This window comes from Gastrolobium bilobum, unplaced genomic scaffold, assembly GCF_033153095.1.
Source record: "Gastrolobium bilobum isolate Gb01-03AN ecotype WA unplaced genomic scaffold, APGP_CSIRO_Gbil_v1 utg10943, whole genome shotgun sequence".
In the NCBI taxonomy this organism is placed as follows: domain Eukaryota; kingdom Viridiplantae; phylum Streptophyta; class Magnoliopsida; order Fabales; family Fabaceae; genus Gastrolobium; species Gastrolobium bilobum.
In genome coordinates this window covers 159,433-187,289 of record NW_026895804.1, presented here as the reverse complement: position 1 = coordinate 187,289, position 27,857 = coordinate 159,433, and the positions used below count along the sequence as shown (strand labels likewise).

Genomic DNA, 27,857 nt, shown 5'->3' with positions numbered 1-27,857 from the left:
TGGCCAGGAATGAAGAAGGACATAGCTGTGTATGTGTCCAAGTGTTTGATCTGCCAGAAGGTGAAGATTGAGCACCAGAAGCCGTCTGGAAACTTCAACCTCTTGAGATTCCGGAATGGAAATGGGAGAGCATTTCCATGGACTTCGTTGTGGGTTGCCGAAGACTCAGGTTGGCTGTGACTCGATATGGGTCATTGTGGACAGACTGACGAAGTCTGCCCATTTTCTTCCAGTGTAGGTGAGCTTCACTACTGAGCAGTTGGCCAAACTGTATGTTCACGAGATCGTGAGGCTTCACGGGGTGCCTGAGAGTATCATCAGTGATAGGGATCCGAAGTTCACATCTCGGTTCTGGGAGGCGCTGCAGGGAGATTTTGGGACTCAGTTGAGACTGAGTACAGCCTATCACCCTCAGACTGATGGACAGACTGAGCGGACTCTCCAGACCTTGGAGGATATGTTGCGGGCTTGCACGTTGGAGCAGGGCTCGGCATGGGATAGGTACCTTCCATTGGTGGAGTTTTCGTATAACAATGTGTTTCCATGCTAGCCTGGGCATGGCACCCTACGAGGCGCTCTACGGTAGTAGGTGTCGTACACCTACCTGCTGGTCTGAGGTTGGGGATCGTGAGTTGTTTGGCTTGGACTTTGTCCAAGATACCACCCTACAGATCCAGATGATCAGGGAAAAGCTGAAGTAGGCGCATAATCGCCAGAAGAGTTACTACGATGTCAAGCATCGTCCACTGGAGTTCAGTGAGGGTGAGCACGTGTTTGTGAGACTTTCACCTGTTACAGGTGTTGGACGGGCACTCGGAGTGAGGAAGCTGAGCCTGCGATTTATTGGGCCATACCAGATTCTTGGTAGAGTAGGACCTGTTGCCTACCGACTTGCCTTGCCTCCGAACTTGGCCAACATCCACGACGTGTTTCACGTGTCTCAGCTACGGAAGTATGTAGCGGATCCTTCGCATGTGGTGCAACCGGATGATGTGGAGGTTCGGGAGAACTTGAAAACTCCCGTCGGACCACTCAAGATTCTCGATCGTGGCGAGAAGCAGCTGAGGAGCAAGATCATTCCGATGGTTAAAGTGCAATGGTCAGGAAGGACTCCTGAGGAGTGTACCTGGGAACGAGAGGGTGAGCTTCTCCGGCAGTATCCCGATTCCCGAGACATGTATATTCTGTTTTTGAGGATAAAATCCTAAAAAGGTGGGGTGAATGTAAGAACCTGCACCGTTAATTAAGGAAATTAATCAGTTAATTGTGAGTTTAATGAGATAATTCCATAATTGACCCTAATAATTATTATGAGGCTCTAATAATTATGGTAAGTGGGTAATAATGCTGAAAGTCGCTTTTCTGACGAAAAGTGCAGATACCGGTTCTGCTAGTTGGTATAAATGCGTACCGAAAAAGTATTCCAGAAAATTATAATAAGTGCATGATAATTACTAGAATAACATGTAGGACTTGTAAAACGAGTTTCAACTTAAAATAATGAGAACTGGTGCCAGAAACTGGTACTGGCTATGAAAAGCGCGTACAGAAAAGGTGCTCCGAAAAATATAAGAAAAATATGATAATTCTTGTAAAATTGAGTAGGTTAAGAATCCTAAGTTTGAGATTAAAATGCTAAGCGTAGCAATTAATGTTATTTTTGTGTGTTTAATGTTCAAGTGGGCCTATATAAGCTTTGGCACGAAGCCCTAGGTCAGAATTACATTTGTGCTACGTGATTTTTATGGTTCCTTTCAGCTGTCACCTTCCCTTCTCCACTCCATAGCTTCTCCTTCACTTATTTCACCAAAGTGATCACCTTTGGTCATGGTTCCTTCACCAAAATGGTTGAGTATTGTGAGGACAAGCCTTGTGTGAGTTAAAGATCCTAATTTGCTGAGTTTAACTTCTGGTTTTTGGGTGTTAGTGGGCTGAGTTGGTGAGTGTTCTTTGGGAAAGCCATGGTTATGGCATTTGGTGCTTAAAAAAGCCATCTTTGAAGAGAAAGGTCCAACCTTGTGTTGTATTTTCGTGCTCTTGCAAAGTCAGAATCTTTGGGCCTTGTTGGAGAGCTCCAAGAGCCTTCTTTTTGCTGAGTTTGAACCTCCATTGGTATACCTTCAACTTTCCTTTGAATTTCCTTGATAATGGCTTGTTTTTGGTTATGAAATGAGTTAACTTTAATCATTCAAGCTTAAGGTTGTTAATCTAAGTCTAAAATGTGGTATTGAACTTCTGTTTTGGGTCAAAACCGGACCTTGGGTCATGGGGTGGCAATTTGGCTTCGGATTATGCAGAAAAGATCTGCATAATGTTGTTCTGCCCGCGTGGTAATCGATTACTTTTGATTGGTAATCGGTTACCATATGTGGTAATCGATTACCTTGCTGTTGGTAATCGATTACCATGTGCAGTAATCGATTACCAGCCCTTGGTAATCGATTACCACCTGTGAAAATGACCAGAAATCAGTTTGTTGCGCGTGGGACAGTTCCTATGTGGGCTTGATGGCCTAGGAAGTTGATGTTACTGTTGAGAAACAGTGATACCTATAATTAAGGGACTTAGTGCTTGATAATTATGATCTAGAAGAGACGTAATCGAATAAGGAAATGTTGTCATAATGAAACGAACCTTTAAAGTATGGTTATTGATGATATTTCTCATATAAACAGATTGTGATTGTGCCGTTTGTGGGTCCTAAGCTTGTACGGACTCTTGGCTTGGATAGTTAGCTTGCAAGGTAAGCTTTTGTGTCCTCGGTTTAGCCATGTTGTGGTTCCACCATGTCCCATGGGGGTATGGTTATATGCATGTTGTGTTACATGCTTTGAATATTTGAAATGCTGTTGAGCTTTATGTGTAATGGCTTTTAATATGCATGTGTTGTTCCATCTTGACGGTAAGCCTGAGTATGTGGCGTCATACAAGACGGTGATCCGGGGTGGATGCAAGTGGCGTCTTGCACTATGTGTGGGTATTAGACGTATATAAATCATGCATTTCTCTGGCCAGTAGAATAGAATTGACACACATGACATGATTATCTACTGTATTGCACTATTTTAGAACTAATGATGATAAACTGCTTTTGAACTTATATTGCACATGTAAGTGAGCTTGGGGTGGAAGATCCTTGAGGACCCCTTGCCTTACTGAGATTTCTTGTTTAGAGATCTCACCCCATGTTTGGGGAATGCTTATTTCAGGTTCTGGTAGTATGGGGACTGATGTCTCTAGTGGCAGGAGGCCAGAGCTTAATTGATGTTTTGTGTTGTTCATATTATGCTGGCATGACTGGATTGGATGCTGTTTATGTTTTCCGCCCTTATCTTTATGTTGCTGTTGAGTTGAGACTTATGTTGGGCTTTGTTGCCTTATTTGGGGTGAGCATTGGATTTGTCCATGCCACCATGTTGTTAGTACTTTTGAGTTGATTTGTATAAACTGCTAGTTGGTCCGGTCTACGTGTTGTAGCTCCGTGACTAGAGACATACTTATGTTATTTTAATTAATGAGGTATTTTAGTTAGCTATTTTATTTCAATTGCATACAGGCGATGTTTTATTAATTGATTAATAAGCAAGTTGGTAATGATAATGACTTCATAATTGAAAAGAAAAAGATATTCCGCATTTTTAATTAAGTGCAGCTTAATACGATAGTATGATAACATTATCGGATATATATGGGGTGTTACAGCAGTGGTCGGCTTCTGTCTTCTTAAACTTATTATCAGTCATGAATGATTCAAACTTCTTGTACCACTGCTGAGGTGCTTGCTGCAAGCCATAGAGGCTCTTCTTCAATCGACATACCAAGTCTTCTTGGTCTGGAGCTCGGAACCCTTCAGGTTGCTCCATATAAATTTCTTCTTCTACATCACCGTGAAGAAATGCCGTTTTCACGTCCATTTGTTCTACCTCGAGGTCCATCGAAGCCGCCATGGCTAACACGGTTCAGACCGAGGTCATTTTAATCACAAGAGAAAAAATCTCCTCAAAATCTACTCTTTTCTTCTGATTTCAGCCTTTCATTATAATCCGGGCTTTGTATCTCAGCTTCTGCCCGTTCTCTTCATTCTTAATCTTGTAGACCTATTTGTTTTACAGAGCTCGTCTTCCTTTAGGCAACTCGGTCAGCTCATAAGTCTGATTCTCGTGCAGAGACTTCATCTCGTCTTGCATTGCCTTTTCTCACTCTTCTTTCTCTGAGCTCGTCACAGCCTCATCATAACTCTGAGGCTCACCGTCTTCAGCAACAACGGTGTATTCATCAGATGGATATCTTGTAGAGGTCTTCTTTCTCGAGTTGGATATCTCGGATGTTCTTTAGCTTGAGAACCCGGTTCATCATTCTCATCTCGGATCTCATCATCAACTCGGACCTCAGTGTCTTGGTCATCATCGGCATGTTACTGGTCATCATTTTCTTGATTTTCTCCCCCTGCTTCAGCTCGGACAGGACTAAATTCAAGCAATATTTTCACCGTTTTTATCTAAGTTAGACAAATCCAAAAGGTGTTTGCAAAGGTAGCCAAGATTTAATTAGGAATTCAAATGAAGATGACAGTAAAAAAAATTAATTAAAAGCTAATAAGAATAAGAATTGAGTTTAAAATCAAGAATAAAAACTGTAGCCAGGATGCACTTCACTTTTGATCCTCTCTTATATTCCTATATTGTATTTTATAATTAACTAATTGGTTTGCTCAGACAATTCATTATTTCCCTATAAATTAGTTGAACTCTAATGTCTTAGTGATTTCGACCCTTTAACTTAATTAAAATCCTAGTGTCCTAGTAATCCTTCTTAAATTAAGCTTTAAGCAAATGAATTATAAGTCTGCAATCTATGTAAGCCTATGTCTAGGTCATGCACAAATTGTTATTCTACCCTTGTCCAGATTAAGACCTCAATATGTCTATTGTGAGTCATAACCCTCAAAGCCCTATAATTTAGAGTGGTCAATTCTAAACAGGATATGGAAAAATTAACACAGGTAGAATAAAACAAACTAACTAATTAAATTATAAAAACAATATAGAAAATATAAAGGATTCACATTGGGTCCGTGATCCCAACTACAAAAAGAAATTAGCCAGACATATTCATGTCTGACTTAAACAAATTAAAATAATAAAAAGTATTCATAAAAGCAATAAAGAAAAAGAATAAGAATAAGAAGAAGGATCAATGGTCTTCGTTCTTCAACTCCGTCGGAATCCTGATCTCCAGCGTGAGCCTCCAAGAATTCTCTCCAGCCAAAGATTGTTTGTCTCTGAGGTCTGAGTCTCTATTTATAGAGTTGTGCCTTGCTTAGAAATCTTGATCAAATCTTCATTCTATATCTTGGGTCCAATCTCCTCTGATTCAAATCTTGATCATATCTCTTGATTTCAATCTCCACCAAATCTTCTAATCATATCTTTGACCAAATCCTTCAAATCTTCCTCTTTTTAATTTAATGGAAAACTTTCCTAAAAAATATTTAAAGGAAGATTTGATAAAATCTTTAATGATTCAGAAATCCAAAACAACTTTATTTGATATCTCCAATTATCTCTTTATTGAGCTGAAATTACTGCAAAATATCAGAAATCTTATGAGAATATTATTGAGAATAAAATAACAATTTAATTATAATTCTCATAACTTTTAATTACTTTTAAATCAATTTCACACTCATATTGACCCTTAATATATAATAAATTGGAGACTCATCAACGGCTTCTCCCCAGAATGATTTCGGCAATCCGACATTGGATATCATACTTCGAACCTTCTCTTCAATAGTCCTGTTTATCCTCTCAGCAAGTCCATTCAGCTGTGGAGTCTTAGGGGGCGTCTTCTCAAGTCGGATCCCGACCGCTCTGCAGTATGCATCAAATGGGCCGCAATACTCACCACCATTATCAGATCAGACCACCTTCAATTTCTTGCCAGTCTCCCTTTCTACCATAGAATGGAATTCTTTAAATGATTGGAGTACCTGGTCTTTAGACTTCAACAAATATACCCACACTTTGCGGGAATGGTCATCAATAACTGAAACAAAGTAATGAGCTCCTCCAAGGGATCTTTCCGACATGGAGCAGACATTAGTATGGACGAGGTCAAGAATATACCTGCGTCGTCTAGGTTGTTCTGGTCTCACAAAAGAAACCCGGTGCTGCTTTCCAGCTAGGCAGTGCGTGCAACTCTTCAACGCTTGACCTTTCAACCCGGTCAGTAACCTTTCTTGTTCAGGATTTGGAGCCCTTTCTTGCTCATGTGACCGAGGCGCTTGTGCCATAGCTCCAAGCTAGGTTCATCTCGGACAGAATTGGCTTGTCCACCATTGATCTTTCCTTGCTTCACGTACAAGGAGCCTTCCTTCTTACCTCAGGCCACGACCAAGTTTCCCTTGGCCAGCTTCCATCTAACACTACTGAAGTAGTTCACTAACCCGGCATCGTCAAGTTTGCCTACCGAGATTAGGTTCAAACGCATGTCAGGTACATGCCTCACATCTTTCAACACAAGTCGGCATCCGAAATCTGTGGTCAGGGTTAGATCACCGACACCAACAATTTTGCTGGTCACTTGATTTCCCATCTTCACGACTCCAAAATCACCACCTCGGTAAGAAGAGAAAAAATCTTGTGTGGAGTAACGTGGAAGGAGGCACCGGAGTCAACAATCCAGGTGTAGTCATCATAGGCAACATTTAAATAATTATCCTCACCTAGGAGGAATATCTCGGCATCCGGGTTGGCAACCATCGCAGTGGTGCTCTTTTCTTCCCTCTTCTTGGGAATAATCTGATCCGGCTTCACAGAGCCGTTCTTCTCGTCATTCTGCAGGGTCCAGCAGTCTGGCTTCTTATTACCTGTCTTTCCACAGTAAAAGCACTTCAATTCATATCTCGGCTTTGACTGACCTCTGGACTTTCCTCTTCTATCACGATCTCGACCCCGGCTCTTGCTTCTACCCTGGGAGTTGGATTTCCCTTTGTTCTCAGCAACGTTGGCCTCAGCCGTGCTCGAAATACCTCGTTCTCCTCTCCTGGCTTCTTCGCCCAGGAAGCTGTCTGCCATGACATCCATCTTCAATTTTCCATCTGGAGTCGAATTATTCAAGGTCACCACCAGAGTATCCCTGCTTTCTGGTAGCGAGCTCAATAGCAGCAAGGCCTGCATCTCGTCATCAATTTTCATTTCAGCCTTTGACAGCTGATTCACAATACCTTTGTAGGAGTTGAGGTGTTCAATCATACTCATGTCGTCCTTGTATTCAAGCTTCACAAGTCGGCGAACCAGGTGTGCTTTGTTCCTGGGAGTCTTCTTTTGAATCATGGACTCTAACTTCGTCCACAACTCATACGTGTTCGTGAACTCGGACACGTGCTCAAAGAGGCTCTTGTCAATATATTTTTTGATAGTAGCTACCGCCTGACGACTTTGAATCTGCCACTCCTTATCGGTTTTGCCTTTCGGCCTCTTATCAAGGATAATGGGCTCGTGTAAATCTTTGCAGTAGAGATGATCTTCCATCATCGGTCTCCAATAGGTGAAATTGTCTGCGGTCAGCTTGAACATGTCTCCATCATTGGTTATGCCATTGGTCTCCATCTCGTTTCCCTCAGAACCCGTCGAACTTGGGCTCTGATACCACTGTTGGGAACTCGGTTCCCTCAAGCTCGGCTAAGCAGCCTTTTGCAGAAGTCAATCAACAAGATCCTCGATCTCGGATCTCGACAATACCTCGGCCTGAACTTCACCAGGTCGAGCAGCGCAGTAGAAAATCAAAACGCAAAACAGGAGAGAGAAAGAAGGAGAGAGAGAGAGAGAACAGAAACAGTTTTAACGTGAGAAAACCTTCTCTAATGAAGAAGTAAAAACCACGGGACCTAGTCCAGATCAAAAATCCACTATAAAAATAGGTTACAAATAATCAGAATCACCAATGTGGTGGTTAACTCAACCTCTCCAACAATGGTGATAATCAAACCTCCATATAGATGTTTCACTCAACGTCTCTCTAGAGATCTCTCAAATACAAAGCATAAAGCTTTGCTCTCAAATCTCAAACAATTTTCTCTCAAATATCAAATCTCTCTCATCTAACCTAGCCTCCACCCTCAACTAATGAATATATAGAGGAGGTGGAATTTAGGATTTAAAGTTTAGGATTTTTTGAAAAACTTCTCAATGAACTTGAGCTTAGCATTGAAAGAGGAAGCCCAACACATACATATGCAAATTACGTAAAATAAAAAAGGAATTGAGATATGTAGGCATCTATTATTGTGTCTGCATATAGCTACAATTTGTGGCATCATGATTCATCTTTTGATGGAGAATAAATAGCTTTCTGAATTTAATATTACTGAAACCTCGATGCTTGAGCTCCTAAAAGGGTAGGTGAATTGAAAACATGTAACCCCAAACCCTCATCAAATTTAAAGTATGTGGATAAGAACGATATCTTTAGAACAAAACTTCTACACAAAAGTATACAACCATGTTATATTACGGTCAAATTAATTTGCCAAAGAAAGTCATAGCAAAACCAACCTATAAACAGAAGCTTATCATGACAGTTGGGTATAGTAAACTCACTCTGATCCACCATAAAATAATTAAAATTTCAACAACCCACAATGTTAGAGTGAACTTATTGAAGTTTGATTAATTTGTGTTATTATTAGTTCGTGTACATTTTTAATTTTTCACTCTAATAATTGAGTGTTTAATGTTTTATCTTCAAAGCAAAAAGTGATATCTTAGAATAAGATTCAAAAGAGGACTACAAACTTAGACTTCAAATAATAAAGAACATTATTCCAATAGCATACCTTCAACTGATTTTTCTCATTACCTAACCTTTGAACTTTTTCTCTTTTTCTTTTCTTCGATCGGCTAACGCACCGTTTGATTAAACTTCGAGATTCCAAGAGAGATCTAGACAGAGATAGATACATAGGAAACGCATAGACGAAATATGACAAGTGTCCTACCACCTGTACACGAAAGAACACATGCTAAACGTTGTTGCTTGACACGTATCTTTAAGTTTCCTTTTAAGGACTCTATATATCGGTTCATACTGAATTTGTAGATGAACATAAAAATCGGTGCTATTCGATCTCTACTTTATCTTAGAAAAATTTCGGTGGGTTTGTAAAGGAAAAAACTAATTGTGAATTATGGCTACAGTTGGAAGGAATGTAGCAGGTCCATTAATGTTTCTTAACTTGATCATGTATCTCCTTGTTCTTGGTTTTGCTAGTTGGTGTCTCAACAGGTTCATCAATGGCCAAACCCATCACCCTAGTAAGTTTACCCTCTCTAGATCTCTTTTTTCAGCATTTATAGCATACACATTTATTGATTGATTGAATTCATCTTACATAGAATTAGCCCTTTCTTTTTCTACCTCATTAATTTATTTGACCTCAAAAGTATTTGCTATTTGAATTGGAAGTACTAGCACTTGGCTAAAACAAAATAAAAAACATTGCCTCACCTCACACATTCCAAATTTGAAAAAGAGAAAAATATTGTAAGAAAGACAAGTTGTACCTACCGATATAGAAAATGGCCCTTTTTATTTAATTTTTTTTTCCCTCCTTTCTTTCAGGTTTTGGAGGAAATGGTGCCACCATGTTCTTCTTAACCTTTTCCATACTTGCATCCGTTCTCGGCGTTGTGTCGAAATTTATAGGTGGAAACCACCTCAGGATGTGGAGGAGTGACAGTTTAGCTGGGGCTGGAGCTACATCAATTATTGCTTGGGCTGTGACTGCTCTAGCCTTTGGGTAAAGAATTAATCTTAAATATATAAATGGGTTTTATATACGGAGTTTACATTTATTATTTAACATGACACAAAAAAGTTTGTTACACACACAATATTTTGTGGGGTTCACATTTTTTAAAACAAAATAAAAGTAAAAATTACGACATGCAAAACGAATCTCTATAACATTACACATATCATTTTTCCTACAACATAACTCTTATAAAATCCTTTATATAAGAAACTTACAATATCACTTTTACTTTCACTAAAAGTGATGGTCCCACCTTGTTTTTTTCTTCTTTCTTTTTAAGTGAGACTCACATCAAATATATTAGACTAACATGACATTACAAATTTTTTACAACATGACATATATAAAACCCTATATAAATACATATATATAATTGATTCAATTATTTTTATTAATTAATCATTAACTTTCAATCAATTATAACCAGCAAATATACAAAAAAAATCAAATCAACGAGGATAAGATTTTTGATTCTTTTACCTTTCTTCTTTCTTTGTGAGTGAGACTCACATCAAATATATTAGAGTAACATGACAATTAATTATTAACTTTCAATCAATTATAACCAGTAAATGTACAAAAAAAATCAAATCAACGAGGATAAGATTTTTGATTCTTTTACCTTTCTTCTTTCTTTGTGAGTGAGACTCACATCAAATATATTAGAGTAACATGACAATTAATTATTAACTTTCAATCAATTATAACCAGTAAATATACAAAAAAAATCAAATCAACGAGGATAAGATTTTTGATTCTTTTACCTATATATACATATTTAAATTTTATATATATAGGATTTATATTTCTACAGCTGTTGTGCAACAATTAAATACTTGTCATATATATATATATATTTAAAAGCATTAAATGCGGCTGCAGAAATGATTTTACCTTTAAAATTTAGAAGACTTATTTTCTATCTTAATCATATCTCTGTTTTTCAAAGCACATCAAGGGATAGTAAGACAAACAAGCCCACGACTGAACAAACAAGCCCACGACTGAAGCGATAAAAGAAAGAGAACTACAACTACTGGGAGAGGAACTCAAAAAAAGCAACTATAGTCTTAAACCTATAAACGTTGTTAATTGTTAGATTTTCGTCCATATAACAATTTATAAATTATACTAATTATTTAATTATATACCTTAAATTTTACACTAATTAAAGTAACTGATTAATCTAAAAAATTTGAATTTTGTAGATCAAGTGAGACACACATTTATTAATGGTATAGTAGAAGAAATTTTGTATAATACTAACAAACCAAAATACTAATAACCAACATATAATATGTCTCATATTTAATAGAGTCCTAAGAGCATCTAAGATTTTCTTTGTGGAGAGTTAGTAATGATTATTGTATCTCTCTGTGCAATGACACAGTTTGGCTTGCAAGGAGATAAACATTGGAGGGCACAGAGGGTGGAGACTGAGGATAGTAGAGGCTTTCATAATCATCCTCACTTTTACACAGCTGCTCTATGTATTGCTGATCCATGCAGGGCTCTTTAGTAGCAGGTACGGTCCCGGGTACCGTGACGGCGATTACGGTGGAACCACCGGAGAACCAATTCACAAGGGTGGTACTGCTGGAACTCACGTCTGATAATCCTTAACTTTCATTCGCTGTACTTGTCTCTTGTCTTTCTTTTAAATGTGTGTCATCATGAAGTTCTAGTTTCCGTGTTGGAACTGTGTTTCTTTAATTTGCCCTTTGTTTTTGGGGTGGGGTAACTGCCTTTTTGGGTTGTTTGTTGTGTGTGAATTATCACCTAGTCACATGCCATTGTGTATAGTGGGATGCATGGTCCAATTGCTGCAATTTATTTTGTATTTGCTTTAATCTCTCTCTCACATTTTCCCTTCTCTTTTCTTTATGAAGAAAAGCTAAACGCATAATTTATGCGCAACTGATGAATCTAAAATCGTTCATATTATTAAACTAGAATTTTTCAAAAACACTTCGCGTGTCCATAAATAAATAAAAACAAAATTGAAGAAATTATTTTCATTTTACTTTAATTAAAAAGTATAATGTGTTCAAAAAAGAAATAGATAATAAGGAAATGTCTATAATTTATCAGCATATTCTATTTAATTTAAGGGTAATCTATTTTTCATGTTGCTAAAAAAATCTTCTGAAAAAATAATTTTAATATTACAATTCTATGCTCTATACGAAAAAAATGGACCTTTAATTTAATCAGTATTGTAGAAAGTATTTTTGATTCGATTGACAAGTATTTTTTTTTTTTTTAAGATAGCCGTTATACCAAGTTATGTCCTCCCAAATGTGTTCACCTATATACGCTGTGTGCGTGTGCATTATCTGCATATTTTTGCCAGCGATAATTAATTTACATTTTTTGTCTGTATCGTTGTATACAGAAAGTTTGAAGTCTCCAACAAAATATCATGTCAACACCATGTGTATATGTAGATGGATTTGATTTCCATCCATCAGTGTGTTCTTTTTTATATATAAAATTAATAAAAAAAAACTTGACTACCATATTTTTTTTTAAATAATGTGTCATATACCATTCAATGATAGTTTAAAAAATATTTTAATTAAATGGTGCTAGCTCCCTTGCTAGCAAGAAAATTGAGTAAGTGAAAGAAAAAGGGTATTGGTTCAATTCATACATCTCATATTTAAGAGGAGTTTAAATATCTTTATTCTTGATCTGTCTCATACTCCGTATTAATCTCATAGCCGGCTCAAAGAGTCGAAGTTTGTGGGGATACCGGAGAAGCTAATTCGCCTCAAAGAAATAATTAGATTTGAATTAACTCCATATATATATATATATATATGAAAAAAGTATTTCTATAATCACTTTAGATAAGGTTATTTATAGACTGTAACTATCCTTTTTTATCTAAGTATGACCGGTCATACTTAGTTATAACAATAATGACTTTTTTTCTCTTTCTTCAGACACTATGACGTGGGAGAGAAAGAAAATACAATTTTAATGTAGGGATATATTTTTCTTATGTTATGTTGTAGGAAAAAAGTTACCTTATGTTGTAAAAACAAAAGTATAAGTGAGATCCATAAGTAAGAGGAGAGAAAAAAAGAGTGGTGGGACCCAACTTCTTTTGTGTGTGTAAGAAAGTTGTTTATTTCATGTAAAATGGGATAAACATAGCCATTTAATGTATGATCAGTCATACTTAGTTAAAAAAGGTAGCTGTGAACAACTTTATTTAAAGTGGCTGTAAAAATATTTTTTCATATATATATATTAAAGAAAAAAGTGGAGCATTTACTTTTAATTAATTAATTCAATTTTGAATACACTTAGTTTTTGAGTGTAATTAGAAATGAAGAAATTAATTATTTGGCTTGATTAACTTATCTGATGGTGGCCGGACAACTTGGCTTTGCTGCTAATATATAATACCTAAACAACCTCTTGAATTAAAAATTATGCTCACTTAAAGTTGTATCGACCATTTGAACCTTTAGTGATCTCCATTTACATGGAAGATAAAATTTCACATCCCCTTAAACGCTAAGTCATTAAACTATTATTTAAACACATTAAATTTAAAAGAAAAAAATTGTACATTGCAAAAATTACTGACTAGTAACTCCTTCGTTGTATCATGATACTTATTTGTTCTCCACCATTCAAAACTCAAAAATCAAAATTCATCCAAATTTGTGATCTATCTCATTCTTAGGTAAGAATGAGAAATTTTATATTAATATTGACCATTAATTTGTTTGCATCTAACTTATCAAAATTTAATAAATTAATTATTAAACACACATAGAGTCAATTGTTAAGATTGAGAATGAGATTTGTTGGTTACAGACAAATGGCAAACAGAAAAGAAAGAAGAGAAGAGAGAATCGAGATATAGATTTATCTTGGTTTACTCAATGCGAGTGTGTCTAACTATGTTTAACTATATTTTCTTTATTGCTTCAGTTACAAAACACACAGTTTACAATGAGAATATAAATAAATTTAGAAACTCTAAGCAATCTGTCGACTTTTTCTGTGTCCGACTAATAAAAATATTTATGCAAAGTATGAGTCATATATATAACATAATTTATATTAAGATAAAATAATTTCAATCATATATATCTATATATCACTTGAATTACAATTTTAAAAAATTAAAATAAAAGATAACGACAATAATCAAATAATTGAAGTGGTATAATAGCATAAGAAAATAAATTTGTATTACTTCACCGGCATATAAGAATCTTTCTTCAATTGCCACGTGCAATGAAGCCAGTCTTTGCCACACTCCGCACGTGGCAGCCTTCTATACCCAATGGTCTAAAAGTCATTTACACTGCTTCGTAGTTCGTAGTCTCACTTCTGAACATAACCATGTCTGAACCTCCACCAAACTCACATGACCCACACCTCCAACCCCTTCACACACCACCTCTTATCCACGGTGGCGCCACCACCCTCTCTTCCTCTTCCTCCTTAACTAGAGAATACCGCAAGGGTAACTGGACCATCCAAGAAACACTGATCCTCATCACAGCAAAGAAGCTAGACGACGAGCGTAGGCTCATGAAAACAAGTTCAACCCCACCACGTGACCCCACAAAACCTTCTTCTTCTTCTTCTTCTTCTGCTATTGCATTAAGCAGAAGCAGTGGGTTCAGCGAGCTAAGGTGGAAATGGGTGGAGAACTATTGCTGGAGTCATGGTTGCTTGAGAAGCCAAAACCAATGCAATGATAAATGGGACAACTTGCTACGTGATTACAAGAAGGTTCGTGACTATGAGTCCAAATCAGAGTCTTCAAATTTCACTTATTTTCCTTCTTATTGGACCATTGAAAAACACAAACGCAAAGACCGAAAACTCCCTTCAAATATGGTCTTTGAAGTTTATCAAGCTATAACCCAAGTGCTGCAGAGGAAATTACACCCACCACAACCACAATCACTGTCACGATCAACAATGGTGGCTACACAACCACCACCGCAACCTCCTCCTCCGCCGCAGGCTCCGACTGTTTCAGGTAATGCTATCAGTAATAATCAACGTGTTTCACAGCTTAGATATTAACCTTTTTTTTTCTTATTTAAATTTTGGATTTTTTTGTATATGTGATTAATTTCTTGGTCAAACTTGCAGTGTCTGCAAACCCTGCCACATTTAATGTGACCCGTTATTCTCTTAGTAAAGTACAGTCAGTATTATTATTATGGAATATACAAATTTTTTGTTGGAGAGGGATCTTTTGACTCTAGAGTAAGACTTACAACTCTTACTCCTCATCTCAACTGTTGATTTTCGTTCATTTAACGGTTATTATTTATTTGAAATAAATAAATAAATAATTGTTATAGATAACCGTTAGATGAACGGAAATCAATGATTGAGATGAGGAGTAAGAGTTGTAAATCTTACTCTATAGTCAAAAGATCTCTCCCTTTTTTTTATATCAGAATAATATCTCATTGTCGTTGACACAAAATATGTGGGTCAATTCTTTTAAAAATAAATAAATAAATGAGTAGAATTCACATATTTTATACCTATAACATGAGATACTAATCTTTCTCGATATGAAATTAATATTCTCTTATTATTATTTGGTACTTAAATAGGACCTAAGGGGAAAAAACAAAAAGTACGCGAAGACAGCTCAAAACTGTTAACGATTCTTTTGACCTATTGTCCTTTTTTTTTTCAAAAAGTAAATAGAGAAAATAAAAAATGGGCCTCCTCCTACACTGTAGTAGAATGATGCAGGCCAGTGTGTGTGTGTGATACGGTACAATCTCATGATAGTAATGGATTTTTTGAGTTGTCCAAGAAAATAGATTCTTATATGGCTGCTTAATCCCCGAGGGCGTAATAATTAACAGAATCCTTAATCCTTAATAATAGCAAAAGCTCAAATCTTATTTCGGTTAAAACAATGTTAATTAATTTTCCACGTATCCCAATATACTTTCACATAATCAAACTCATGCAAATTAAATACTTAACGATTTTCACTTTTTTTATTTAGCCCGTTAAAACATTTTTTTTTTTTGGCTCATTTATTATTTCATGCTCAAGCTAGAATATGCCCTTGTTATAATAGAAGAAGAAGAACTTTTACTATAATAAAGTTTCACTCAAGAATAAAAAATTACAACAGTAATTTCCTTTTTATACTTCTCACAAATCTCTTTTCTGTTTTTCTCACAAGTCTTTAAACACTTTATTTTCTCACACTCTTCACACACTTTTAATCTTTCCATTCACTCATCTAATGCCTAACATGCTACATATATATAGATATACATGGAAGAGTTTAACTTGAATTTTACAACCTATTACAATCACTAGCCACCGGTCTTGACCATTCTTACAACTTTCTAGTTTTCAAATTAAATTTGACAACTTATAACAACCACACACGAAATACAGCTCATAGTGATAGGATAAGATTTCCAACTCATCATGAGTTGAGAATGGATAGAATTCAAGAAAAATTTGGATTCTTCTAGAGTTTTCAAGATTCTCCAAATCTCCGCAAGCTTCCATGAGTTTTCTTCAAGCATCCATAACTTAATACAAGGTTTTATAAGATTTGAAAGGCGATGGAGAAATTCAATTTGAATTTGAATTCTCTAGTGATGAGAAGGAGATAAAAGTAAAATTGAGTTTGAATTCTAACCTACACGTTATTTTAACCTGCCACTATTTATTTTGTGTTGGTTTCTTTCTTCATGAAGTACTGTGTTTCTATTGTAGAGGGGTCAGAACCATCTGGTACAAATTACAGTGAAGATAATGAATCCGAATCAAAACGAAGGAAAGTTGAGAAGCTTGGATCAAGCATAATGCGGAGTGCATCGGAGTTGGCACGAGCTATTGGGAGCTGTGAGGAGAAGGAGGAGAAAAGGCATAGTGAAATGATAGAACTTCACAAACGACGGCTTCAGATGGAAGAAACTCGAAACCAAGTAAACCAGCAAGGGTTCACCAACCTTGTTGCTGTCATGAACAACCTCTTCAATGCAATTCAATTGCTTATTAACTCCATGGCCAAAGATGATGGTGGTGATGCATGTTCCTCTTAATTTATGTGATTCACAAAACATGTACATAGCAGCCATTCTTTTCTTCCATTCCATTCAACTGGTGTCCAATTTTTTTTGAGTTTCACTAATTGGTTATTCCACATTATTGCACAACGTTTCCATTCAATCGGTCATCGAGTCGAACAGGTTGACCCGGATCAAAACTGGTTCCACCGAATTTCAAAATAATATATAATAAGGGTTTAATATCTCTGCAGCCACCGTAGATAACATTTCTACGGCTGACATAGAAAAGTGAGTCCCATAGTGTTTTTAAAAAAAAAAAAAAAAAAACAAGGATCCGTTGCCGTATTCTAAGATCCGCACATCGATCCTGACTAACTATAGGTACAGCAGTTGCAGAAATCATTTTACCATATAATAAATATTAAATTATGAATATTATATCCAACAAATAAAAATATTCTAATAATAACTTTTTTAATTCTCTAACAAAAAGACACAAGTTCGAATCTCGTTACTTGCAAAATAAAGATGCCTAGATCGTACCGACGAGAGTATCGAGTTACCGAAACCCGATCTACCCGGCAGGTTAAATTTAAAAAATTAAAACACTGATTTGTCTAGTTATTGATGATTCTTGTGTCAGAGTTGTGTTAAAATGAGTGAGGATAAATAAGGCCTCGTAGGATTTTATTTTATTTAATTAGCGAATAAAAAAATTATTATAATTGAGTCAGTTAATTTAAATTTAATCATCGGTAATAAAAAAGGTAATAAGGGTACAATATATTATTTCTAAGAATATAGTTATTGATTAGATGTTGTATATTAATTAAGGAGACAAAAAATATTATTGTTTTAAAATTCGTGATCTTATTAAATACTCTTGAATTTACGAGATTGTAAGGTTTTATTATCTGCAAGTAATTAAAAATAAATTAAATAGCCATTAGGAAAATGTTAAGAGAAAAGTTTTCGAGGAGTACGTCAAATTAAAGTTTTTAATTAATTAGTACATATGTAGGCTATTATCAAATTGTTTGGGTTTTATATGAAAATTGACAAGTATATCGTGTATTATACCGGTATTTTTAAACTTAATCAGGGAAAATTTAAAAAGAATTTAAAAATATTTTAAAATTATAAAAAGGTATATACACATAATAATTGTAGGTAAATTTAAAAAAAAATATAACTAAAAACAAAAATATTTAACATTATATAAAAGATAAGGGAATGATCCGTTTACAAATTTTTTGTTTTACAAATTTATAAATTACAATATGTTTGACCGGTAATACTGTACTCAAGAATGTATTATCAGTCAGACATAGTGTAGTTTGTAAATAAAAAGTTTGTAAATGTAACTTTCTCATAAAAGATATGTATAATAAATTCAATGGAATTTAAATTTAAAATTTAGAAAAGAGAAAAGTTATATCATTCTTAGAGAGAGAGAGGGGACTAAAGGTTAAATCATTCTTTAAAAAATGTACTTAGAGGTCGTTTCGTTTGTTTCAGCTTTTAAAAAAAGCAACTTTTATCACTTCCTTTTTAAAAGTACTTTTTACAAAAGTTATAGCTATTTATATTTTTATAAAAATATTTAGTTTTTGAAAAAAATATTTGACTTTTGACTTCTGCTTTTCTTAGAAGTTAAAATTTTTAGCTTTTGAAAAAAGTAAGATTTTGATTTTTTTGTGACTTCTCATTTTTTTAAAAGCAGACATTCAAACGAACTAAAAACGAGAATTGCTTTTTTTCTTAAAAAAAAGCAACTTTTGAAGAAAAAAAAGCTCATCCAAACAGGTCCTTACCGTGGATAAATTATTTAACATTTATATCAATCGTAATCCACTTGTGTATTACTCAAAAAAACAAAAAATGTCCGTGAACTTCAGGTCTTGTTTGGTTTCTATTGAGTATTGACTGTTGAGAGAAAATTGGTGGAAAAAAGGAGACAACACATTTTCTGTTTTTGGGATCGCTGTGAACCAAGAATCAGATAGGGTTTTTTGTTTTCCCTCCCCATTTTGGAAGAATACGAGAGAGAAATTAAACTGGTTGGTGAAGTCTCATTTTCAAATATTTGATTGTTGTCAGGTGAATTACACTACCAGATTAATTACTTTGTAAGATGTAAAGTATTTATTTATAGTATATGCCCTTGTTTGCATCTTGTTAGAGATTGTGTTAAAGTAAATTTTGAATTAAAGTTGCGTTAAACTGCGAAAGAATTAAATAGTAAATTTGATTGCTATTTTCTTTCGTCCTTATCTTTTTTATTCTTTTCTTTTTCTCTTCACATCTAAACAAATTAAGCCTTATAAGATATTTTTCAAAGAGCATGCATTGCTATTTGTCACGAAAGAATCAAATTAATGTGGCATTCAACACATCCATATCACCCATTTTTATCAATTAATTGAGGTTTTAAAAGCATGACAAAAATTTGATCTCAGCCAACTTTAGGCATTCGTGACTATTTAACGAAATAAAATCACAATTTTTATTTGAATTTAATATCTCACCTTTTCAGAGTTTAGTAATATAAAATGTCAATCATACGAAAATTATATAAAACTTTTTTCTATTTACACGAATTTTAACAAGTTTAGAATTTCGTATTATATATTTCTCTATATATTTATATATCTTATTTTATTTTTTCAGGCCAACCAAGCATCAATATCGTTTATCTTTCAACTTGAGGACTGATGTTAAATCGATTGTTGATTCTAATATTTCTGCGAATGAATTTGATTTTATTGATTATGACATCATTGAGAAAGAATCATCTGACTCTCCTTATTTAGTGGGTAATATATTTTTCCTTACTGTTGTTCATTTTTTAGTTATTGCATTTTATATGACGAACTCTTCGCTGCCTTCTTTGTTTTGTAGATGTCATTGGTTTAATCTCAGGAATTGGGGAAGTTTGTGATCGTGTGGTTTCTGGTAGGAAAACGAAAATTGTTGTATAGGAGCTTGACAACCAAGATATTTAAAATGTTAGAGTTAAATAAAATAATTTTGTTGCCGCTCTGTTAGCTTATATGTTTCATGTATAACGTTGTTCTTGTTGCAACTCATATGTAGGGGTCATAAGCTGGAGTGCACTTTGTGGGAGCATTATGTGGATGAGGTGCAATCTTTTTTGGTAAAAAGCGACACTCCTCATAACACCATAATAGTTCAACTGGGAAGGATGAAATGTTTTAGGGGTATTTTTTTCCAAACAAAACGTTATTTGAATTTTGGCTTATGTATTATGTTTTTATTCGACTTTTTTTATTCAATAGGAAAGGTCGAGTTAACGAATAAAAAATATACAACAAGGATTGTCATGGATTCGAAGGTGCCAGAGATTGTTGAGTTCAAAAAATGGCGTGTTTATTATTCTTAAACTTATGTTTCACGTTTATTCGGTTATTCACTTATAGTGTTATAAATTTTTGCTTTATAGTCTTTCGGCTGATGGTGTGGAACGTAGTCTGAGGTTGACTCAGTTGTCTACTCAGTCCTCATATTCTTTCGAAAATGATTTTCTTAATGAGACTGAAAAGAAGTCTATCAGTGATGTGAAGCTTTGTTGTGAGGTAAATATTGAAGGTCTGTTGATGCTTTTCTTGATTTATATCAAGTTTGTATTGATGATGTTTCCTTTTTGCCTGCGATGGCTATATTTAAGGTTACGACGTGCATTACGTATAGGACTACAAAATCTATTGAGAGCAAATACAACTAGTGGTACAAGTCTTGCAAAAAATGTCCATTTTCCGTTTGTGAGGATTTTGAGAAGTGGTACTGTAAGAACTGCCAAAAACATTGGAAGATTATTATCCAAGGTAATATATTGTTCTTGGCTTATAATTTGTCTTTAATTCGTCTCCTTAATATTTGTTGCTAATATACAATTTTGCAAAATGATAGATTTAGTGTTCAAGTCAGAGTTGTGGATAACACATATTCTGTATCATTTCTTTTGTTTGATCGAGACTGTGTTTCTTTGTTGGGAATGAGTGCTGGTGAATTGCGCGAGCTGCATTTCAAGAGGGTTTGTATTATCATTCCTGTGAAATAGTGAACATGTATATTTTGTCGTTTTTTGCACATTGTTTGCGCTATAGTTGTTATAACGTTTTGTGTCCTGTTTATTTCTTTTTTTTAGGGTGCGGATTTGGATCAATTTCCAGAAGAACTAAATGTTCTGAATGAGAAGCCAATGCTATTTAAAATTAATGTGAAGCAAAAGGATTTGAACTCATACAGTGAGCCAAAATATCAAGTTTCTAAAATTTGTATCAGCGAAGAAATAATCTCAGCATTCATTAAGTCCATGATCGACCCAAATGTACGCTGCTTATTTATTTCTGTGGGATATCTAGTTTTCTTATTCATTTTGTTGACTATTGTTTGTTGTTATATATCACAGGATGAAGCAAATTTCAATAATGCTCGCGAAAATAAAATTGTATCGACAGAACCAGAAAAGGCTGCGGTAACCCATTATTTGGATTTAAATTGATGTTATGATAAAAAATATTTTGATAATTACTTGAAGTACCATTTTTTTTAAACAATATGATGTTGAGAGTCAGACCTGTGATAATGTTGACGTTGGTGATATTTCTCTGACTTTGTTGACACCGGTGATTCATTCTCATGATTCCATTGTTGGGGAATTTAATTGTTCAACTGTTCGAACTGGGAAAAAAATAAAGCTTGAAAAAGAGTTATGTAGTTTCTAATTTATATTTGTAGTTTTAGTTCTTTGGCATATTTTTTTTTTGCATATAATGTGAAAACCATTTCATTTGCTTACGCAAAGTGAAGATGCTCATAATTGACTTTTTTCTTTCTTTTTTTAAATAGATTTGATGCATAAGCAGATAAGAAAATCGAGTAGATTGGGCTACTGTGACTGAAGAAGATTATTTCGTGTCTTGGAGACAAGATGTTTAAAGGAATTTTGTTGTTATTAAAACTAAACAGTTGTAATGTCTTTTGTTGAAGTGACATTTTTTAAATGTTCAAATCGTTTTGTGATGTTTTGCTATGTTGAGTTCAACCAATGTATGTATTATGTGATGAAATAAAAATATTTTATGACTGCAGGTAATCAACATGATCTCCACTGTGTTTTGCTGTACCACAAAATCGGTATAACTTTTTTGAGGATTTGTCAACTTTATTGTTTTAATTATTTATTTATGATACGTATGTCTCCGCATGTAAAGCTGCTTGGAGAATTTTTGGATTTGACATTCATTCAAGATACTGCCTATTTAGAGATTGCCATTTCACTTGCCTAATGAAAAGAACATTATTTTCAGTGACAATGCTTCACTATCTGATGTAAAGACAAGGGCAGAGTCTAGAGTATCAATTTTTGAGTCTTGGATGGATGCAAATAAACAATATCCAGAAGGTAGGCATCTAACTTATGCATAATACCCGACTGAATTTTTTTACAAAGAAAAAATGCATGAATGGAATCCAAGAAAAATAAGATTTTCAATTGGAAGAATAAATCATTTTTCTGCCAATAATGGAGAAGATTCCTATCTTCGCACGTTGCTTACTTTTCAAAGCGGGTGTACCAGTTATGAAGATCTTAGAACGATCAATGGCGTGTTTTTCCTACATTTAAGGATGTCTGCTATTCTTTAGGACTTCTGGATGATGACAGTGAGTACATTGATGCAGTTAAGGAGGCAAGTTCCAAGGGATCTGCTGTTTATCTTAGATGTATGTTTTCTCTATTGTTATTTGCCAACTCAATGAACAAACCTGAAAAAGTTTGGGAAAAGTGTTGGAAATTTTTATCCGACGACGTTGTTTATCGGCATAGGAAAAGAATAGGTCGTCAAGGTACGTGTTATGATAATATTTCATGCATTTATTTCTATATGAACAAACACAATATATATATATATATATATATATATATATATATATATATATATGTGAGGAAGGATATTGTGACAACCAAGTTGTGTTACTACCAAGTGACTACCAATCAATCTTACTGTTAGATCGATTATATTGTTCTAACAGTTATATTTATTTCCATCTTTGTATGGTCATGATTCTCCAAATTTAATACTTTATATTTATTTTCACCTTTGTATGGTCATGATTTCCCATATTTAATGCTTTCACTTTAAATATGGGGAATCATGACCATACAAAGATGGAAATAAATATAACCGTTGGATCAACATAATCGATCTAACGGTGAGATTGATTGGTAGTCACTTGGTAGTAACACAACTTGGTTGTCACAATATCCTTCCCCTATATATATATATATATATATATATATATATATATATATATATATATATATATATATTTCATGCTTTTATTTGTTTTAACCGAATTCAGCATACGTTGCTTTAGTATTTATTTCGCTTTTTTTTTACCCACATTCAACAAATGTTGCTTTAGTATTTATTTCGCTTTTTTTCTTTCCTTTATAGCTTTCTTTTTGTTAATTTTTAATTTTTTTTCCTTTGTATTTTATGGTTTTTCAGATGCACTTCTTACATAAGAGTCTATAAAAAGCATAACACTTGCTGAAATTGATAAGGTACAACAGAGCAATGGGAAATGCCTCTCTGATTACCCGTCAATGCCTCACATCAACAATGAATCTTTGCTTGAAATGCAAAATCGATTAGTGGTTAATGAATTAATGTATGACAGATTTTCTTTGGAAGAAGAGCATAAAAGACTAATGAATTCCCTCACTAATGAGCAGAGTTGTTTATGACAAAATCATTTCAGGAGTTAGAGCAGGTAAATGAGGGTTATTTTTCCTATATGGATTCGTTGGTATAGGAAAAACATTTATTTGGAATACTCTTTCAGCATCTGTTAGATCAAAAGCTGAAATCGTACTTAATGTTGTTTTTAGTGGAATTGCTTCCCTTCTACTTCCTAGAGGACGAACAACACATTCTATATTTTGTGTTCCTATTCAAATCAATGAAGATTCAACGTGTAATATAAAGCCCAATTCAACTATAGCTGAGTTGTTGTCAAAAACAAAGTTAATCATTTGGGATGAAGCACCTATGGTACATAGATTTTGCTTTGAGGCTCTAGATAGAACACTCAGAGATGTTCTTAGATTTTTTGATACAAGCTGTGTTGATATGTCATTTGGTTAAAAAGTTGTTCTAGGAGGAGACTTTCGGCAAATATTACCTGTCATTCCTCATGGCAGCAGACAAGAGATAGTTCATGGAACCATAAATTCTTCTCATCTATGGTCCCATTGTCATTTATTAACTTTGACCAAGAACATGTGTCTTAATTCTGGAAGTAGCACTCACAATTTGAAGGAAATAAAAGAATTTTCTGAGTGGCTACTTAAAGTTGGGGATGGTGATCTCGAAGATGATGTTGACAGACAGTCTATTATAACAATTCCAGAGCGAACTGATCTTTTTGAATCACTTGCACCAGTGCTGGCTTGAGCTCAAAAATATTAGCATCCACGTTTGGTCTAACAATGCTTTCCGTCTGCAGAACTCGGGCTGGAGTCATGTAGTCTCCCAAGGTTCTTGGAGGATTCTGAAGTGCGTTGTTGTCAGCCATAGTTTATTCCTTTGTTTCCATTGAGCTTGATGCTTCTTTTTCTTTTGTTTCCTTGGCGCTTTTTTTGAGTCTTCTGGATGTCTTCTCTATCTCTTGATCAAACTGCAAGGATCGTGGGTTAACAATACCTCGCATAAATTAAGAATAAAGAGCTTGTGCAGAAAAACAGAAAATGCAGAAAATAGAAAATTAATGCAGAAAAATTTGATGCCGAATTTAATTTTGCAGAATTTAAATTGCAGAAATTTAAAACATCCAATCTAAACAGTTTTTAGTTACTTCTAATGTTGAAGGATCCAATCCCCGACAACGGCGCCAAAAACTTGTTGCGACTCGGCAAGTGCACCATCGTTAAGTAATAAAGTGTACCAGAGTATGAGATCATTCCCACGAAGATTGGATTTCAAACACTAGTTCACTAATCGCAATTTAGTTGGACAACCAAGATTGAGATGAGAATTTTGAAATTAAAAACAATCAATAACATGCAAATTCAGAATTAAAAACAATTGAAAAGATGATTGATTTAAATATTAAAAACAAGCGTAGTTAGGGTTTTGACTTCCCCCAATATCCTTTTTATGTTATGAATTAAATAGTCAAGAATCTGCTCTTAATATTATGCCAATCAATTCTTTTCTAAGTTAATTAGGGCTCAATTCCTTGTTACCCTAATCTACGTGATCTTGAAAGAACTCTAGTTCCCCGATTATTTCCCAAGAAAACATGCATTAAGATCAAGAATTTAAAGATTGCACAATTGCCCTATGTCTATCCCTAGATCATAAGGATTGTGATAAATTTATCAAATCAGGGTTCATGCACCAACATTCCTATTGTCATACAATTCCCCTAAATCAATCTATAAGGAGCAAACTCATAGAAAGCATTAAAGAAAGATAAATTTATTCAAATATAGAAATAGAAGAATTCAGAGACAATTTAAATAATAAAATATAAGGATTCAATTGGGTTCCATCTACCACTAACAACATAAAAAATTAGCCTAGCCTACTGAATTCAAAATAAATTGAAAAGAAAATAATTCCCCTAGACTCCATTGGTGTGATGTCGTCTTGACTCCTCAGTGTTCCAACGCTCCGCAACAGGATTCCTCTTCTTAGTCTCTGTGTATCTTTTGTGGTGTGTCTATGAATTCATTCCATTGGCCCCGAGCTCCCTATTTATAACCTTGAAACCAATCTTTTAATTCTTCATAAAATCTCCCCATGAATCTCTATCAAATCTTGGTTGTTTCCTTTTTTTATTTAAGATCCTGTAGATTGGGCTGGCTGGGCTCGCGCTGGGCGCTCAGGCGTGCTACAGGGCGCTTAAGCGCGCTTCCACGCTTGAAACTCTTGCAATTGACTGCCTCATAGCACTCGAGCGGCCATTTAGGCGCTCGAGCGTGCTCCTCGATGGGGAATTTTTGCCTTCCTAGAGCGTTTGAGCGCTCTGTTGGGCGCTTGAGCGCCTTTGATGAATCAATTTGACTGTTTCCACTGTCCTAACTCGGTTGAGCGCCCTTTCTCGTGCTTGAGCGCGCTCATTTGACCATAGGCTTGCATTATCTTGGTTTCTTTTGGCTAAGATTGAGCTTCAATTTTATGCTATGATCTCTTTATCACTTCTTAGCACCAATCAATGTGGATTTACCTTCAAAATGAAGAAAATATCAAAATGTTAGCTCAATCTCCAATCTTAATGTAAAACCTTGAATTCCATGCAATCTACCATATAATTCTTATGTAATTTACCCTAAAAATATGGTAAACCAAGGGTTTATCATATATCCTACTCGATGCCAAATCACCATCTATCTTTGCTTTACTCTGAAGACTAACTTTGACATCCTCTAGGGAGATCGATTCTCTCCCATACATCATTGTATCACGAAAATTACTAAAGGAAGGTGTTAAAGAGCATAACAATATATATCATGGCTAAATCTTCATCACCAACTTTTACTTCTAATTTGGCAAGGTCGTTATCTATGGAATTAAATTTAGCAATATGAGATTGGATCGAGATACCTTCCTTCATGCGCATCGTATACAACTGTTGCTTTATCCGAGTCAATTTGTTGTATACTTTGTATGATACAAGCTTTCTAGCTTCAGCCACAAATCTGTCATCATTTTTTCTGACAACATCTCCTAAAGAACATCGTTGGACAAACATAGTTGAATTGTTGAAAGTGTCTTCTCATCCATTTCATCCCAAACAACATTCGTCATATCGTCTGGCTTAATTTCTTTACCAAGCAAAGCCTTTTTCTGACCTTATTGCGTCAGAACCACTATCATGCGCATTTGCCACAAGTTAAAGCTGATCTTACCGTCGTCAAACTTTTAAATAGTAACTCTGATTCTGCTAATTTCAGCCATAATGTCTGGAATCAAATTGTTGAGTCGAGCGCTGCTACTACTCCAATCTGTAATTGGGCCACCTCTATTCATGACATCCCTTAACAAATCGAGCTCCAATACCAGTGGTAAGGAAAAATTGGGTCATAGTGAATATTTCTGCAAATTCAATAATTATAATGTTGCAAACTAGAGCAAATAAAGAGGCAGAAAAAATTTATGTCGTTCCCCCCAAAGCGTATCTCGTTCCTCGTTGTAGCTAAAAATTTTATGTGGTTCCAAAGAAGATAATCCACTAGAAATTGGGTTACAAGACAATGAAATTGTTTCTCTCTTAATGGCTAGACATGACAATGGTGATGGATAATGGCTTGGAGTGGAAGTTGCTGCTGATAATGATGTGGCATATATGGTAGATACATTTCTTAGTTGGTCGTGTAGTATATTCATTTATCTCTATGCAGAAATAGACTCTAGGATGAGGGAGACAAATGAAGCTCTTCTCATGAAAGTGGCACACAATGTAATCACTCAGCCGGAAAAGCTGGGGTGCCAAGTCCTTTGAAATAAGTATAATGTCCTAAAGGAAGTAATTCCTACAATTAACAAGTGCCAAAACGCTTCTAATTTGTGGAAAAGGATTACGAAAGTGTGGCCACACATGGAAGCTAACTCTCAAATCCTATTGGGGAATGTAGAAAACTTATGATACACTGACACTTCAAAAAATATGATATATCGTGTCTGATACTTCTCGACACTCCCCAACACTCTGACACTCCCCGACATTCCAACACGCGTTGCCGAGACTCAAAAAAGGGTTCATAGATTGTGTTGCATTGCGTTTTTAGTTCCAACTATTAGATTCGTTGGATTATGAATACTATTTTATTGAGTTTAATCACTACTAGAAAATTCATAAATAGGGACGGAAATTTGCGATGGAAAATTATCCATCGCAATTTGCGACAGATATTGAGATGGGAAAATAACTGTCACAAATTGCAACGAACTTTACTACGGAAC

General features: G+C 34.9%; 1 protein-coding gene across 1 annotated transcript; it reads left to right on the top strand.

Annotated features, from left to right (window-relative positions):
* Positions 1 to 9,190: 9,190 nt before the first annotated feature.
* Positions 9,191 to 11,430, top strand: LOC133296084 (membrane protein PM19L-like). The gene is made up of 3 exons (XM_061495032.1): positions 9,191 to 9,317; positions 9,625 to 9,802; positions 11,208 to 11,430. The coding sequence occupies exons 1-3, from the start codon at positions 9,191 to 9,193 to the stop codon at positions 11,428 to 11,430; spliced, it is 528 nt and encodes a 175-aa protein (XP_061351016.1).
* The last annotated feature ends 16,427 nt before the right edge of the window (positions 11,431 to 27,857 follow it).